General features: G+C 40.5%; 1 protein-coding gene across 6 annotated transcripts in view; it reads left to right on the top strand.

The window, feature by feature from the left end:
* The window catches only part of LMO7 (LIM domain 7), a 197,782-nt gene that overhangs the window by 91,790 nt on the left and 87,803 nt on the right, over positions 1–18,189 (top strand). For 3 of the 6 annotated variants that reach the window (XM_032402839.1, XM_032402837.1, XM_032402835.1), the window contains exons 1-2: positions 10,719–11,100; positions 11,607–11,713. In XM_032402839.1, coding sequence (XP_032258730.1) covers positions 11,017–11,100; positions 11,607–11,713 — 191 coding nt within the window. In that variant the 5' untranslated portion in view covers positions 10,719–11,016. The other 3 variants (XM_032402836.1, XM_032402833.1, XM_032402838.1) reach the window with 2 other exon arrangements.

The following is an 18,189-nucleotide window of genomic DNA, read 5'->3' as shown; positions in this document are numbered from 1 at the left end:
AACCATTGTATGGGGTGTCCTGTGGACAGGATAGGAGTCTCTGCATTGCTTGTTCTCTGGTCATTTCCCTAACATGATGCCCATTTTATTCATTTATGGTTTATTCAGTCATTTTACCAGCCTTTCTCTTTTAGACATGTCTTCATTCCTGCAAAGTGTCTGTTGTGGCCTTGTTAGAGACAATATGGGAAAAAGTAGACCAGGTAATATCTATAGGTGAAATCTTAAATAGTTGGATAAAAATGCTCAATTTTAAGGAGCTAAATGGAAATCCATGTAAACATGGAGAGAAATTTCTGCAGTTTGCCTTAGGGCTTTGTACTTGCACTATTTTCATTTATTTTAAAAAAATTTTTAAAGATTTTATTTATTTATTTGACAGAGAGAGAGAAAGAGAGCACAGGCAGGGGGAGCGGCAGGCAGAGGGAGAAGCAGGCTCCCCACTGAGCAGGGAGCCCGCCGTGGGGCTTGATCCCAGGACCCTGGGATCAGGACCTGGGCTGAAGGCCGACGCTTAACCAACTGGGCCACCCAGGCGCCCTTGTGCTATTTTCATTAAAAAAAAAAAAAAAAAAAAGATGGAATGAGAACATAGGAAATGTATTTAGTCCTCTTTGTGGATGTTAGAACAATAAGGCGTAGTTAATGTACTGAATATAAAAATCTGCAGTTTAAAGTGATCTAGAGTCATAAGAGTCCAGCCATTTTATATTATCTGCAAACTTAATTATGCATTTTATGCCTTTATCCATGAAACCTCCCTTGATAGAATCACATGATTTTTATTTCAGATTCTTTATATCCACCTTAGTTTTATTCCAAATTTCACTAGCCTCCTGGTTCATTAAAACTCACAGGTCATCTTCCCCGTGACCTGTGATGTCACTATGAACTGGCTGTTGCTCTTGTACATCTCAGCCAGCCAACAGTATGATACAGATGCCACGATGCCGAGTGCCTGTGGCCTGTAACAAGACTTACTGACCACTTGCTATATCCTAGAAACTGCCAATCACATACCTGTTTCCTCAGTAAATCTTCAAAATCACTGTTACTCTCATTTGGCAAGAGGACCATTGTTAGTGACCCATCACGTGATGACCTGGACAGTTAACCACATCTGGAGTCCTGTTTTGAGTTACAGATGCTTGATTTTAAGAAGGCAGGACCTAACAAACAGGAACCTGTCTGTAGGGAGGTATGATCGTTGTCATAGGTGGAATGGCTCCCAGTAACGTCCATGCTCTAATCCATGAACCAGCCAATGCGTTGTGAGGGGAGGGAACACTGGGTTCCAGGGAGAAGTGAGGTGTAAATCGGTTGACTTTGAGATGAGGAGTGGATCTGGGATTATCCAGGGGGGCCCAGTATAATCCTGAGAATCCTCATAATTGGAAGAGAGAGTGAGAATTAGTTGGATGGCAGTGTGATACTCAGGCTGATGCTGCTGGTTTTGAGGGTGGAGGAAGGGGCCTCTAGCAGATGGAAAAGAAGAAAGAAATGGATTTTCTCCTAGAGCCTCCAGAAGAAACGCAGCCCTGCCAACACCTTGATTTTAAGCCAGGGAGACTTATTTTGGACTTCTGACCTCCAGAACTGTAAGATAATAAACTTGTCTTGTTTTCAGCCACTGACTAGTGGTGATTTGTTTCACTTGTGGTGAAGACGAATATAGGAGTTAAGAGCACAGACTCAGGGATTGAACTGCTTGGTTTGAATCCTAGCTCCACCACTTACTGGATGACCTCGGGTTAGTCACATACCTCTTAGGCCTCAGTTCCTTCATGTGTAAAATGGGAACCAAAAGACTTCATAAGCTTTTTTAGTGTGAATTGGAGATAATTTGTGTAAAGGGCCTCAGCATGCTGCCTGGCATCCGGTAAGAACTCAGTGAATATGAACTTGAGAAAATGAGCTATTCAGTGGAGGGCCAGTTGGGACGACAGGAGAACTGAAAAATGTCACAGAGGGACAAGGGGTGTTGAGAAAACCAGGCATATTTGAAGAGAAGATGTGAGGTTGGGGCAACGTGTGGAGTGTATGAGGCAGGAGAGCTAAGTAGCTAAGGGGCTCTTGTGGGAAAAAGACGAGATTTAGTTTGTATTAAGTAGGCAGATTTAGGATCAGTGTTTTACAATTACAGCGAGGGAGTCTTTGGACTTTTTTGACATAGAAATGACTAAAAGTGAGTCAGCCTCATAAAGCAAGGAGTCCCCGGGGCTGGAAACCCTAAAACAAGGGCCGATGACCCAGACACATCACCTGTAAAAGTGACTCTCGGCAAGGGGGTAGGGGCAGTTGCACTGAACGAGTGTGGATTCCCAGCTAGCCCTAAGGTTTTACTGTGCTGTTTTCCTTCGTTAAATGTGCTTTACTGCTTCACATGATGTGTTTTGGCATCATTATGACATGCTTCTTTAAGCAGTTACGTATTTGTTTTACTTTGGAACAGAGAACACAGATAATTTGACGACAGAACGTTTTTTTTTCTTTTTTTCCCATTTTGTCCACCCACTTTTGGCAACCCCCAGTCTGGTCTCAGACAGAACTTCTTAGGCCTCTATTTCAGCATTCTGTGTCCCTTTCCCCTCCCTCCCTCTCTTCCTTCCTTCTTCCTCCTTCCCTTCTTTCCTTCCTTCCTTCCAACAGAGTAGGTACGTGTTAGAACTCCTTCATTTCTGATGTATAAAGTTTAATTCGAACACCATGGAAGACTACCTTAATCCATGCTGCAGTTTGACAAACCTGTTACTGCTTCTGTGTGGTTAATTGTGACCCAAGTTGATTAAGCATTTCAGTAACCAGCCCTTCAGCAGAGCACGGCCCTCATGCCTTTGACCTTCGGCTGCCCCCGCTTGCCAGGGCTCTGTTCTGCCTCTCCGTATGGTTTTTGCTTCTCCTCTGCCAAGCAGTGTTGGAGAGAAGTATGCAGCCGTTTGGTGATTGATCATGTATAATCCCCTGGGCCCTCAGTGTCACTTGGCAATTCCTCTTAAGCATTACTAGTTGGTTCTTACTCCTCTCATCACATGTGACAAAACTTGACTGTCCTCAAATCCTTTGCTATCAGCCCATGACTGAGGCTCTTTGCAGAGAAACAAAGGAAAATGTTCTGTGTACTTTTCTCACAAATAACTACTGAAGTTGGATCTGTGTGTTTACCTATATATTGTAATTATCCCTTGCAGGTCTTAGTAACACAGTTTACATTTATTCACTAAGCCATAAATAAGAAGATGAAGCCTCTAATAATAAAGCTAGTACCACTGATCAAAATTGCAACCACACTGCTTTCTTAATGGAAACTATATAACTAAAATGTACATTTGGATATATCATAGTCACTCCAGCGCTTGGGAGTTGCTTTAAAATAATTTTGAATGATCACAATTAGTATATCACAAGAATGGAATTTGAGTACTTTTGGGGATGGCCTAATGGTGAGCTCTGTAATCCCCAGGTGATTGCTGCTCATCCTAAGGAGAAACCCTGCTGTAAATCCTAGTTGGAAATATTTTCCTTATTTTGTTATTGGCCAGAAAACTATGTCTGCAAAGATCCAAATCACCTGGAGGATTTTCTTAGCATGTGGATTCTGACTGAGTGGGTCTAGGGTAGAGCTAGAGTCTGCATTTCTAACAGGCTCCCAAGTGATGCTGATGGCATGTGGACCCCATGTCCAGTACCAGGAGGCTGGGACAGCTGTTGCCCATTTGTGTACATGAGCCTCACCTACGAGGTGATTGTATGCTCCCTCGAGAGATTCTGATGTGGCTGACTGGGGACTGTTATTCTCACACAGAGACTTAGTTCAGTTTCTCTGCCTCAAACAGTGGTTACAACCTCTTGATTGTTGGCATATACTTCTAAATTTTTGTCACTGTTAACTCTAGGGACAGGAGACAGGGGTTTTGGTGCTATATTATAAATAGAAAAGGAATTGAGGTCACCAAGTCTCTTGGCCTTCAGATAAATTGATCTGTACCACCATGTGCCCAGGTTCAGAGGAATTGGATGATGTGCTCTCTTTTTTTAATCAAAAAAATCTTGCCTGAAATAGGCATAGAAAGGCCAGAGTGAGCACACAAGGAACATTTGGTTCACGGATGGGGCCCACGTCCAGGTGATGTCATTCTGGCAGCTTTGGTTTAAGGTGGTGACTGTATGGTCCTTTTGCCTATACTCTTTTTCAGAATTGGTTACGATTTTGATCTTAGTCAGGGCTTCTGTAATAAATCTCTTTGTCTTTATTTAAAGAACCCATTTTTATTGATGACAGCTCTTGATCCTCTACACTCAGGAAATTTTTGCAGAAGTAGGTCTAACTGGTTTGATACTGTGAGTAGACATTCCCCATTTGCTGTGACATTTAAGGTTTCTTGATACAAAGTATTCCCTCTGTAAGTTAGAAGTCTTGAAATTTTATCATTTAAGATATATTTAAGAGGAATATATAAAAGAAACATTTTTTAACTTCCTCCAAGTAAAAATGAAAATGACTTTGTTCAGCGAAAGATCCTAGGGAGGTATAGCATAGACTTTAATGAGGATTTAGACTTTTGTGTAACAAAAATGGTTGAATGTGAAAGAGAAAAATGTATACCATAATGCCACTTATGTAAATGAGATATATAAGTGAATCTGCACTTTAAAGGACATTTAGATTTTTAAGCACATTATAGAAGGCACCTTTAAAAAATAATTTATGGAGGTGAAATTCACATAACAAAAGTAGCCATTTTAAGGTGAACAGTTCCGTGTTGAGCAGCCATCAAACATTTCCATCCCTCCCAAGTAAAACATCTTCCTATTCCATCCTCCCCCTCCCCAAACTCCTATCAGCCACAAGTCTGCATCCTGTCTCTAAGGATTGATCTGTTCTGGATATTCCACATAAATGGAGTAGGTAACATTTGTGTGTTTAGCTTTTCCTTAGCATCATGTTTTGGGGGTTCATGCTGTAGAATGTATCAGTACTTTATTTTTATGGGTGAATAATATGCCATTGTATGAATATATCCCAATATGTTTATCTGTTTCTGTTCATGTACATGTTTTAGTTGTTTCTACCTTTTGACTATTGTGAATAGTGCTGCTATCAATGTGCACGTACATGTACTTGTCTGGGGAACTCTTGAATTCTTTAGGGTACATTCTTAATGCCTTTTAGTGAACAGCAATGGGAGTGAATGGGGGCATGCGATGAGGAGAAAAATATAACAAAATGAGAGAGCCCTTATATTGACTGATATTTAGGAGCTTGCTAAAATATATTAAATCGGGCACCTGGGTGGCTCAGTCATTAAGCATCTGCCTTCGGCTCAGGTCATGGTCCCAGGGTCCTGGGATCGAGCCCCACATCGGGCTCCCTGCTCAGCGGGGAGCCTGCTTCTCCCTCTCCCACTCCCCCTGCTTGTGTTCCTGCTCTCGCTATCTCTCTCTCTGTCAAATAAATAAAAATAAATAAAAAATAAATCTATATTAAATCAACTCTGGGCCCTCGACACTTTCCTCAGCTACTTCCATCCCTGATAGGAGAGCAAAGCGATCTGCTAAAATGACACGAGACTATGGTACTGGATAAGTGCTTGGGGAAAGAAAGTGGGATTAAAGGCTCTGGAAGGGTTCATGTCATGAAAGACCCATGTTACCTCTGGGTCTAGTGTTAGAATATTCATGTTGGCCTTGCATTCTCCTTCTCATGACTCTCTTCAGGATGTAAAGGAGACAGAGGGGTGTTAAGACCGCATAGAAATGAATAATTGTGTTCATGTTACAACTGGGAAGTGTTGGAAGGAAGTAGAAAGATGATCCTACCTTTGGAGCCAGAGAATGAGAGTGCGAACTGCTCTCCCTACCACATCTCCTTTCAGAGTCAGAGCATCCTAACCCTGGAGGGGCCAGAGATGGCAGCTTTGGAAGGAGTAATGGGAGTCTCCAGTAGGATGGAAGACAGGATGACAGGAGAAGGGAGCTCTTGCACTTGGTGTAGGCTTTGCACTGGTGTTAAGTGGCTGATCTTCAGTGTCACTTATTTAGTCCCTAGCGCCCTAGGATTTATACTCGCTAAAGATTCTCCATTGGATTGTCAAATTCTTTGAACGCTTTTCATCCTTGTTGAAGATTTTTGTAGCATCTGACTCTCCTGTCTTGAAACTCCTTTCCCTTGTTTTCCGTAACACTCTGCAGTTCTGCTTTTCCTCTGAGTTCTGGTTGCTAGATATTTCTTTCTTTTCTTTGTTTTAAAACTATCCTTTAAATATTGGTGTCTTATTGTGAATCCTTCTTTTTCTATGCTTTTTTTTCTAAGAGGGTTCATCCACATCCTTCATTTCAGCTACTACCAATGTGTGCTTGATTTCCCCAAACCATATTTTAAGATCAAATATTTCTCATGGGCTCCAAACCCAATTTACCATTAGATGAACATCTTGATGTAGATGTCTGAAACTCAACATCTCTAGAACAGTTTACCTTCTTCAAATTGATGACTATTCTTTGTTCTTTGTATAAGTATGGTAGCCAACTTTTACAGTGGTCCCAATGATTCTCACCTGACACTCCCTGGTACCTATACATCACACCTAATTAGGTGTTCTGACTGAGACTTCCAGATGGCGTGTGAAAGTGCTGCCTGACTTCCTCTTCCTAGTGAGAATAAAATGTGGGACAGCAAAGGATAACATGATAAACTAGAGAGGCACAGGAATTGCTGGTTTTCAAAATTGCCAGCCTCTTTAGTCAGCAAATGACACTAAAATTGAGAAATAGCTTTCAGACAAAAATCAGCCGTGGTGCACTGGCAGGAAAACAAGGTCTGAAGGTGAAGCTGAGGCTGAGGCTGTAAAATCCTTTAAGATCTTGGAAAGATCCAAAGTAGTACCTTGGAAGTCTATCCTGTCAGGCAGTAGGTCTTCTAAGAGCATAAAGGTGATATCCCTCTGTCATCCCAGCAGACCAAGACGGAGAAGGGCTTCTCTTAAAGGGATTTGTGGGTGTGGCTTTTGTCTAATGAGTTTAACTCCAACAGGACTCATAAAAGTATTGAGGGAATTGTATTTGCAGAAGCACTGTAAAAGTAGACTGAAAAGGACAGAGGATTACGAAATTAAAAGACCTTTAGTTCCCTGAACTTTTACAGGGAGGAAGCCGACTGAAAGAGCTACATACCTGTGAACACAAGCTACTTTTCAAGGAAGTAAAAGGTGATAGTAAGGTGGAATCAAGAGTCCAGAGGGTAAAGCAAAAATCCATGAGGTGTTTGCTGGCCTTGAATCCTAATGAAGGACCTACCAATCTATGCCTTGCAGAGTTTCTGTGGATCAGTGACTCCTGTGTACCTTAATTTCTCCACACTTTGAACTAGAATATGTCTAGAGGTTACCCTACACCACTCTATGTTGGATGTGGGGGGTGGGGGGAAGGTAACTTGTCACTTCAGTTCACTGACATTCACATTGAGAGGAACTGTATTCGAGGGCTATCCTTAAGGATCTACAGGTGAGGAGCCTCGTGTAAACCTGGATCTGGTTTAGATGAGATTCCAAACTTGGAGCTCACCTTGTAAAGGGGGTAGCATTTCCAGGGCTTTGGGAAAGGGTTAGTGTATTTTGCATGTGGGAGGGACATGAATCCTTGGGGCTAGAGAGTAGTGAACTGTGGTACCTGGTCCTCAGTGATCCCACCTCCTGCTCTTTATGTTCTCGTGTAGTCCTCCCTACATTGAATAGGGCTGGATACTGAGGAAATAGTGATATAGGACTTGAAGAGATAGGCCATGAGATACTGCAGGTGCCATCTTACTTGTTTTTGGATCATTCATTCTGTCCGGCAGCCTAATGGAGATGTCTGTTTGCTAAAGAACTGAGGCTTCCTGCCAATAACCAGCCCCAACTTGCCAGCTCTGAGTGTATCATCTTGGAGGTGGCTTCTTCAAGCCCCAGGAAGGTCTTAGATGATTACACTCTGGTCTAACATCTACAACCTAGTCAGAGACCTCCACGCCAGACCCATCCAACTTGGGTTACTCCTGAATTCCTGACCTTCAAAAACTGTGGTATCATAAATGTCTATTGTTTTAAGCTGCTAAGTTTTGGGATAACTAGCTCTGTAGTGGTAGATAATCAATAGAGGTACCCCAGTGGACTAATATAAACCTGGGAATATTGGTAAATTTTTGTGGATTCCTTATCTTTCCTCAGTTGTGAGCAAATAGTGTTCCTGACTCACTAATCTCTCTCTAATTTACACTCGCCCCCTCCACCTGTTATGATTAACTTTGTAATTGATTCAAGGCTAAGGGGTGGAGAGGGTTTGGGGGAGAATATGAAAATCTTAAGCCATCTTGCCTTGTCTGTTTAAATAGTCTGCTTTTATTCATGTCCTAGATAAATGACTCTGAAAGGAGCTATTGCTGATCTCCTTTTGCTTTGTTTTTGTGAAGCCACTTTTGGTCCTCAGTATGTAGAAGAGCAGAAGCTTGGTGCAGGCTTTTGACATGAAGTATTGAGGGTTGGGTTAGAGAGGGCAGGCTTCCCTCCTCTTGCAGAGAGCTGTGTGCCCTAGGGAATGGGGTACAGATCCAGAAACTACTCATTTCACAGATGAGGAAAATGGGGCCAGAAAGGCTGATGAATGTTTCCAAAGCCACACAGTTGGTTAGTGGCCGAGCTAACTTGGAGTCCTGGCTAACAGTCCAATGAGATGTTTCATGTTTGTCCTTTGTTTTTACTTTATCTTTGCTGGCTTCAAGTGCAAATGATTCCATTAATGAAAACTAAATGCTTCCCTTTTAATATGTTGAGTGGGGTGTGGCTTCTTTATGTTCCAACAGATACTAAAAGTTTATTTTATAATTTTGTATCTCCCCTTAGGCAACTCTCTGCCTCGGTCTTTTGAAATCACAAAAAATAAATTACCAATGGGCTCAAGTCCAGTAAGCAGGATTTACGTTGCAATTCTGATCTTAATACAACTTGTTCCTGCTGCATAGGCTGCTGTGGGCCTTGTTTGTAAAGTTTGTCTTGAGCATCACTGAACTCTTTAAAAGAAACTGCTTTTTAATGTAATGGCTTTATTTAAAACTAGAATTTAATCATAACCTATTTTTATTGTCTCTAATGAACTATAATCACTCTAGATTTGAAGTGGTTTCTTTCTAAATTAGGTGGATGGGTTTTGAGGCATATGGGGCTTTATTTACTTTTATCAGTAGGTACATATTTGTCAACCAGAAGAATGCTATTATGTTTTTAAAAAACACATGAAGAATTATTTTGGCTGTCCATTCAATAGGTTTACTTTCAGTTTAACTTTGTCATAACATTTTATAACATTTTAAACATTCAGAACCAAATTGAATTTGTGGGAAGACTTTTTTTTTCTCTTCTCCTCCTTCCCTCCCCACCCCCTTTCTTTTTGTGGGACTATTTCTAATGGTTTGTTTTTCCTCTTTAGAAATGTGCTTTTCTTCCTGTGAGATTTGGGGTACTAGGACACCAAGCCATTTGTTCTTGTCTGCTTCTCTGAAGGCCAGTTTTAGAACTGTTAATTTGAATAATTGAGTAATGAGATAGTATAGGTTTTAAAAATTATGTGAGCTTAACAAAATGATCACTTTTGCTCTTTCTGGAATTTTGCCAACATGTTATTCCCCCCTTTTTCCACTAAGTCAGATCGAACACTTCCATTGAGTTGTTCAACTTTTGACTTACAAATTCTTTTAATCTTCAGACTCTTATTTAAAATGATCATGGATTGCACAATAGCCAAATTATGGGAAGAGCCCCAGTGCCCATCAACTGATGAATGGATAAAGAAGATACGGCATATATACACAATGGAATATTACTCAGCCATCAAAAAGAATGAAATCTTGCCATTTGCAATGGCAGGGATGGAACTAGAGTGTATTATGCTAAGCCAAATAAGTCCGAGAAAGACAAATACCATATTATTTCACTCATATGTGGAATTTAAGAAATAAAACAGATGAACGTATGGAAGAGAAAGAAAAATAAGATAAAAACAGAGAGGGAGGCAAACCATAAGAGACTCTCAACTACAGAGAACAAACGGAGGGTTGCTGGAGGAGAGGTGTGTGGGGGGGGGCTGGGCTAAATGGGTGATGGGCATTGAGGAGGGCACTTGTTGGGATGAGCACTGGTGTTGTATGTAAGTGATAAATCACTAAATTCTACTCCTGAAACCAATACTACACTATATGTTAATAAACTTGAATTTAAATAAAATCTTGGGAGAAAAAAAAACCAATCATGGATTTCAACTTTCAGTTGCGTAGTTCACACTGCCTTCTACTTATAGTACACTAAAATAACCTCTCATCTCTACAAATACTTTGTTTTGAATGTCCCTTAGTCCCTAATAGTCAGTATTGCTTTTCTTTTGCCATACATTTGCTTACCCTTTCCCTAAACCCCCTCACTCTCCAAGAATCCATGCTGTTGAATTTAGCTTCTCCATCCTGGCTTCTCTATCATTCCCTCCCACTTTGCTGGGCCACCCTGTCTTTTCCCATGGGGATGAGCTTCTCCATATGGGACAGGAGTAACTGTCTTTCTCCAAGGGGCACGCTATCTTCTGGTTCCTCACCAGCCGTTAGGGAGGTGAGTTTTCAGGAGGCCCTCTCTCGCTACAGATGAGGTGGTGCCAGCGTGTACAAGTGCTTGAACGTGTGTTGGCGTGCTAGCAGCCCATTCTCTTCCCCGAGAGTCCTAATGAAGAGACGGTAGAGTCCCCGTGAGATCTTCCCAAGCTCAGCCTCCTAAAAGAGAAGAGGGAAGCTCAAGCTGATTCTGCTCACTGAATGTGCGTCTGCAGAAGCCAGTGTTTGGATGGCAGTTGACAGGAATGAGAAGCATTGGTTTGTGGAAGGAGGATTTTGGTTTTTGAAATTAGCTAGGAGGACAACCTAGGTTTTCATTTTGTTGGAGGCAGTTCCTGAAGCAGGTGCAGGGCGTGAATAATGTACCACACCTAAACTATGTGATTTGGCCAATGAACATTAGGCTTCTCCTGGGTCCTATAGTATGGTTTCCCTGTCTGTCAAGAGCCGGCTCAGCAACCGAACCCAGATTCCAGGTGTGGTATTCCACAGTCGTTCTGCAATTTGTAATCATAGAAACAGAATGTTCCTCCTCTTATTTCTTCCCTGCCAACAGTTTCTGGGTGGGTGAATGTCAGTAGCTGGAGTTATTTTTAAAGAGGAGAGGTGAGGCTTGTCGTGCAAAGCTGAGAGGAGGGCGTTTGTTTGCAGAGCAGAGCTGACATCAAAGTGTAGATTACTGCTCAGTGGCTAGGCACTTGTCCTGTAACAGGTAATGTTTAACGTGCCGGTCACAAAGATCACAGAACAGCGTATGCCCGGGCATAAGCTAGCGCTACCGTTTATGCTCTGCAAGACTGAAAGGCTATACATGCCCGTGTAATTAAAAAAAAAAAAAAAAAAATGTATGCATCGGTCTTGCTGCCTCCTTTTTTGCTGGCTGTAATTGGACTTTGAAGCCTAGAAGTTCTATCATAAAAATTTGTACCCTTTGTTTGAGAGAGAGCTCGGCTAAGCAATCACTTTCCACTTCTTTTCACAGGATAATATAAACGTTTTTTTGAAAGCTTGTGAACAGATTGGATTGAAAGAAGCCCAGCTTTTCCATCCTGGGGATCTACAGGATTTATCAAACCGAGTCACCGTCAGGTAAGTTTCACTGGTTTGTTATCTATTTTTTTCAGCTTAGGGCTTGTGGCTGAAGTGCAAAGAATTTCTGAGATTTTATGATTACTGAAAAATCGTTCCTCTGTCTTCCTCTGTTCTCATTCCAAAACTGATTATTTAAAAAATAGCTTAGGGACTATGAATGTGAAGCTGTCTGTGATTGAGACCATCACATGTTGTTATTTTAACTCTCTATACAAACTAAAATGGTAGTTTATAGTTGAATGCTTGTCCAACATGGTAGTGTTTGGTTGCTAATAGTGAGGGTGCGTGTTATAGAGTGACTTTAGAGGTTATATTATAGTTTACAGAGTAAAAAGGATGATTTTAATGTGATCTTTATATTTGGAATTAAGACTAACAAAAATGAGACTGGGACACTGGTTAAAGAGACTTTCTTTTGTAATTTGGAAGGCAGTGATGCCTGGCACCAACATGGAATGCTAATGACCTTGTCAATTGTGGATGATTTCTAAAAATGAACTGTTTTTCACTATTTTAATAGTATGGATGAGAAAGTGAAAGTGGGGGTGAAAATGTGTGCAGGTGTCTCTGTTGTGTTTTAGATGGAAAATGGTGTCATGTAGGAGTGTATGGTTTCAGGAAATCTGGTTTTAAGCTCCTATGGGATTGTTTTCCCCCCTATAAATCTAATTTGCTTTCAGTGAATCAGAATAAACTCGTGTTACCAGATAATCGTGATAGGAAAATGATTTAATTTTGTAGAAATGACGATCTCTTTATCATGGCCCTTAAAGCTAATTAATATTTTTTAAAAGGAGAGAATATAAATGCCTTATTCTAGCTGTAGAAATAATAGAAATGGAAAGATTAGTTTCTACCATTTTAGACAAAGATTTAGTTTATATGGTTGATATCCTGTTGTAGTAGCTTTAAAGCTTTTTAAGAATTGATGGTAAAATCTTAAAAATGGCCAATAATTTTTCTTAAAGAAAAATAACCGTGTGTATAAGTATCATAGTACGCATGGTCTTTTAGTAGTAAAAGCTAAAAGTCCAGATAGAATTAATTCATCTTTTCAAAGCCTAACAGTACATATTTTTAAACGAACAAGCCATTTTGGACTTATATGCTTCCAGTTCTGTTGAATTAGCATTTCTAAACTACACAGCCTTGGTAAGTGCATAGCAGGGATGGGTCTGTCTGCATTTCTGATTAATTGGAAGATAGCTTGTTCCTAAGTTTCATCACCAAAATGGCATGTTTACTTCTGCGGTGTTGTGAGGTCATGCTTGATATCCATGAAAAATAACTGCATGGATGACTTTGTTTTATTTTTCCTGATCAGCCTTCTCTCGAGACTTATCTGATGGGCAAAAAAAGTTTTCACTTAGAAAGTGCTTTATTCTTAATGAACAGGGACAACTTAAGGAAAACACCCCCCCCCCCCAAATCATACTGTTTTGAAACTCTGTAGCAGATGTTTGAGTAGGCTACTGATTAGGCAAAACATGTTTGTTGGCTTCTAATTCCAAGAATGCTCCTAGCAAAACTTGCCTGGAATCTGCTTCATGAAATGTTGGGTCTAAAGCGTTTAGGAAAAAAATCAGTACCTGGGCTCAGTCTCGAGGGAAATCAAATCACTGACAAACTGAAACTAGGAGGTCACGTAGTTAGAGCTGGAGTAGGAAGTAAGCAGAACAACTTGTTTCGGTGGAAACCACAAGTTCATAAAGGTGTGCCTAGGTAGTAGTGGCAGGAAAGCCTGAGAGCCTGGACTCTACTGAGGAACATTTCCCCTGATAATTCCATCTTGTTGGACCAAAGAGCCCAGGGCTTGACCTTGGGTCTGCCACAACGGAAGCCCGGGAGCCTCCCGGTTATGAGACTTGAGCAAGTTGACAAATGGCTTATTTAAAAATGTTGGCTATGGCTCTTCTGCCCTGAGATTGCAATTTTATAAAAGGGAGCAAGTTTATGGGAAAGCAAATTATTGGTTACTAAATATCCATGTATTTCTTAGTTTTTAGTTTTCTTATATAATGCGGAGACTTCTGTAGGTCAGATCTCCTCCTATCATTATTGTAGATTAAAGGACTTGGTGTTGGTTAGACTAGTGGTTTTGAACTGGGAGCAGTTTTGTTCCCCCAATGGACGTTTGGCAAGGTCGAGAGATAGTTTTGTCAATATATTTGGGCTGGGAGTGCTACTGGCATTTCGTGGGTCAGGAATGCTGCTAAATACCCTTTAATGGACAGCATAGTCCCCATAACAAAGAATTTTCCAGCCCCAAATATCGGTAGTGTTGAGGTTGAGAAACCCTGACTTAGCCTTAAAATTCCTTATTTCCACTCTGCCAGCAAGCTAATCATGTGGAAATGAAGGCTACTGACTGACTTTACATTCTGCTAAAATGTAACTTTTTACTTATATTACTATAATCATTTATGTATTTCCATGTTAGCATGTTTGCCATTCATTATCACTTGAATGTGCAGTAATGTGTCAAGTAACCTTGACATTATTTTGCTCATCTGTATACATTAAAACTAGCAAAAATGGGGCGAAGTACTCGATTATTTTAAATGCTCTATTGGAGCTCATCTGCTAAGACTGCATGAGCAGTTCGTAGACGAGTGTGATCTAACATGCGTGTTTGTATGACACACTGAAAGCAAATAGGAGAGGACAGTCGATAAACCTCCATGCTGGCAAACATGAGGTATTTCTTGTTAGAGGGCAGCAGTGATTTAAAAAAAAAAAAAACAAACCCAACCCCTCTCCCCGCCCCCAAAAAACATGGATGGCCCACGGAGCCTGGAGAGTTGTGTGGGGTAGCAATGAGGGGTAGAACAGAGGCAACCAATTTAGAGAGACATTGCTAGTCAATAATTTCAAAAATCCAGACCCTAACTACAAAAACTTATTTTCCAGCAACTACAGATTTGCAATAAAAACTTTTCCACTGGTCAAACAGAACCAGGGTACTCTTTATATTTCTATAATTATACATATTAATACGTGATCTAAATTTTTTTTTAAAGATTTTATTTATTTATTTGACAGCGAAACAGGCAGACGCTTAATGACTAAGCCACCCAGGCGCCCCGTGATCTAAATTTTCTAACAATTACTTCTTGTAAGAAGTAGTTTGAACTTTTCCAAGTGTGTTTGAATTATTCATTTATTTTGGGACTGCATATACTCAAGTATCAGTTAATACTTTTAATTTTGACATTCCTGACTTGAATGAGTAGGATCCATCTTGACACTTTCTTTTCCCCAACAGGAAAAGCAAGTTTGTGAGTTTGCCTTCATGAATTACGGTAGATGGAGGTTGAAGTTACCCTAGGTGAGATGTTTACTGAGGCCATGAAATTTAGCTTCTGTACCAATGAATAACGGCATCATTATTATTAACCATTTCCTAAATAGCCATACTGAACTCAGAAACACGATCCACAGAGAAGAGGTGGTGTGACTCGTACGGAGCTGTCTTTGCACACTTTCTGTAGAAGGCCTGGAGCAGAGTAAGCACCGTGACCCCCGCATCATGCCACAGTGCACTGGAGAGCTCCGATAGCAAATGTCATGCTCTTTGGGGTGGCATCTGGTCACTCAGAGGCACCGAGCAATTGCTTGTTGTAGAAAGCAGCTCAACAGAGTAGTCTGGAGGTTGTCCTGTATTAGAGGAACCAAAGTTGGCAGAAAGGCAGAGTTGAATATTAAAGGTTTTAACTTTATATTTTTAGCAACTTGGCTCTGAAACAAAGTTCCGTATTTAAACCATTGCCCTAACGAATTACATTTTGAAATTTTTAAGCTGAGAATTTGAACAGATTGTAAACATGTTTCTTCTTTCTACCCCCTTATCATTCCAATCCAGTTTTTAGCACTTCCTTAGATGCATTCTGTTCATAATACAATTACAGGATGGCCATGCTTTTGAGCACGCTATTGCAATTATGCAAAGAAAAATTATTTTCTAGTACAGACTCACTCTTCCATTTAGGCTATTAATATTTTAGGTGTAAATGGTAATTTTAAATGTTTCAGTTTTTAAAAGATGTCTATCAAAGGGAGGGTACAGAAATTGATTTTTTTTTTACACATACTATTTGACAAAGGAACAGTAGTTGGAAATAATTAGTGTTACCATATTTCCCTCATGAAAATAAAGGAGGCTCAAAACGATATTTTAAGGATTTAACTGTTCTCTAGAGCTTCAAAAGGATTCTTGATTTAGCAGCAATACTGTAAAGTCATTTCTCAGAAATATGGTTCCCAGATGGCACTCGAACAGCCTGCCAAATTGAGCTTGGGATATGAATGTGTATGTGAGTATTTATTTAAGATTTTAATTCATGTAAGTAAAAATATACCTACTCTGAAGTAATTTTCATAATTTTCTGACTTAAACCTGCTTTTACTTTTTTTTTCATGCCCTTCAAATGAGTTTCTCGACATCTTAATCTGTTTTTTTTTTTTTTTTTTTTAATAATGACATCCAAACTTGAATCAGTAACTTGAGCATGGTGACTTCCACCTGTCAATTCATGTTACCCTTTTAAAAATGTTCTCTTCCTACCCAGCAATTAGAAGGGAATGAAACAGAAAGGAAGTTTGCACTGCATGCATCTCTATCCCATTCAGCGATTCTCTGGTGTCAGGTAGTGACTGAAAGGGGGCATTAATTCTTTTGGGTTGCCAAGACTCTGCTTAAGGCCAGAAGCAAAAATGTTTGGACATGTTTTCAAATGGTCTTTAATTGCAGGGTTAGATTATCGAAGAGTCTGCTTAGTTGCAGAGAAAGGTTGTGGAATAAGAGGGTGTGTCCCATACTGGGACAAAGCTATAAAATAACTGAAGATTTATGTAGTATCAGTTTCTCTCTATTTCGAGTTCTTAACTAACTTCTCAGATAGTTAAATAAGTTTCTGAATGCCAACTCTCCATCCTCAGGTCTTCACTCCTTTAAATCCCCAGAGCCGTGGGCCCTGATTGTGTCTTGGCTTGCTGGGTGAGGCTTGATGATGTGGGTTTTTCTGGCCCAGGGTCTTTATATTTGAAAGTAAACTGATGTATGTTTGTTGCTGCAGAGTCTCACTGGGCAGCTCATCTGCTTAGCAGTTGACATGAGTTTGTTCATGAGAGAATAATAGAATTTGCTTCCCTTGACCAGCTAGCATTTGTTTTATAACAAGGTCCTTCAGGGGTTAAATCAAAGAGGCAGATTGTTGTTGAAGGGATTTTCCTGTCTTCCAGATTATGACCTGTAGGGCTGCATATGTTGAATTAATCAAACTTTTAACGTTGCATACGCTATAATATCGGTAGCCCCGTCAGTCACTTTTGAAACTGAGAGCTTCACCAGTAACTAGAGGTGTTAAGCATCGCTTTGCTCTGAGTTCCTTGATGTATTCTGGTATGATTTACCTGCTCATTTGTGTGAGGGTATACGTGTGAGGCGTGTGTGCTTCCATGTATTTTGGGAGCTACAGAGGAGAAAATAGCACTTAGTTCAGTAAGGGGAAATTTTGGTGTCCGAAGTCATTTGCTTGTTTGTCACATAACGAGCACTGATTGGGCATTTTCTCTGTAGCACCTAAATATGAGGTTCCCAGAAACCACTCTTACCAGTCAAAATACCGTGGAGCCTGCCCTTAGTGGGGCTCCCATTGTAATTAAGGAAATGTCCCCGTAAGCTCACAGGGTACATTGTTTTGAGATAAATGCACAGGCTTCTCTGAGTACACAGAGATGAACAATCCTTTCAACTTTTTAATCAGGAAAACACTTTAATGGGAGGTGACATTGATTTCCCATCTTGGCTTTGAAAGCACTTTTGTTTTCATCTACATCTAAATTTTCCCTGGACTTGAGACTATTTGAGGACAGGGACAATTACATTATCCCCTTATTTCCTTACTTCCTGACACCTTAAGTGTTAAGTGTTTATTTGAAGATTGTATTTTATTTGTTTGTTTGTTTATTTAGGTTTTTAATTTTTTTTATGATGTTCAGTTAGCCAGCATATGGTACATCGTAAGTTTTTTTTGTTTTTAAAGATTTTATTTATTTATTAGAGAGAGAGAGAGAGCACAAGAGGGGGAGAGCGGGAGAGGGAGAAGCAGACTCCCCACTGAGCAGGGAGCCCGATGTGGGACTTGATCCCGGGACTCCAGGATCATGACCTGAGCCGAAGGCAGTCGCTTAACCAACTGAGCCATCCAGGTGCCCCTGTATTTACTTTTAATAGTTTTACAGTTCTGTATTTACATTTAGCTAGGATCCATCTGAGTTTTACTTTGATATGCAGTGTGAAGCATATAAGTAACTATTTTCTCTAAATACTCAAATGATGGGGCGCCTGGGTGGCTCAGTCGTTAAGCGTCTGCCTTCGGCTCAGGTCATGATCCCGGAGTCCTGGGATCGAGCCCCGCATCGGGCTCCCTGCTCTGCGGGAAGCCTGCTTCTCCCTCTCCCACTCCCCCTAC

Source organism: Phoca vitulina, unplaced genomic scaffold (assembly GCF_004348235.1).
Source record: "Phoca vitulina isolate PV1807 unplaced genomic scaffold, GSC_HSeal_1.0 scaffold5, whole genome shotgun sequence".
NCBI lineage: Eukaryota > Metazoa > Chordata > Mammalia > Carnivora > Phocidae > Phoca > Phoca vitulina.
Note: the sequence above shows the minus strand (reverse complement) of the source record. Positions and strands in the feature narration are given on the sequence as shown.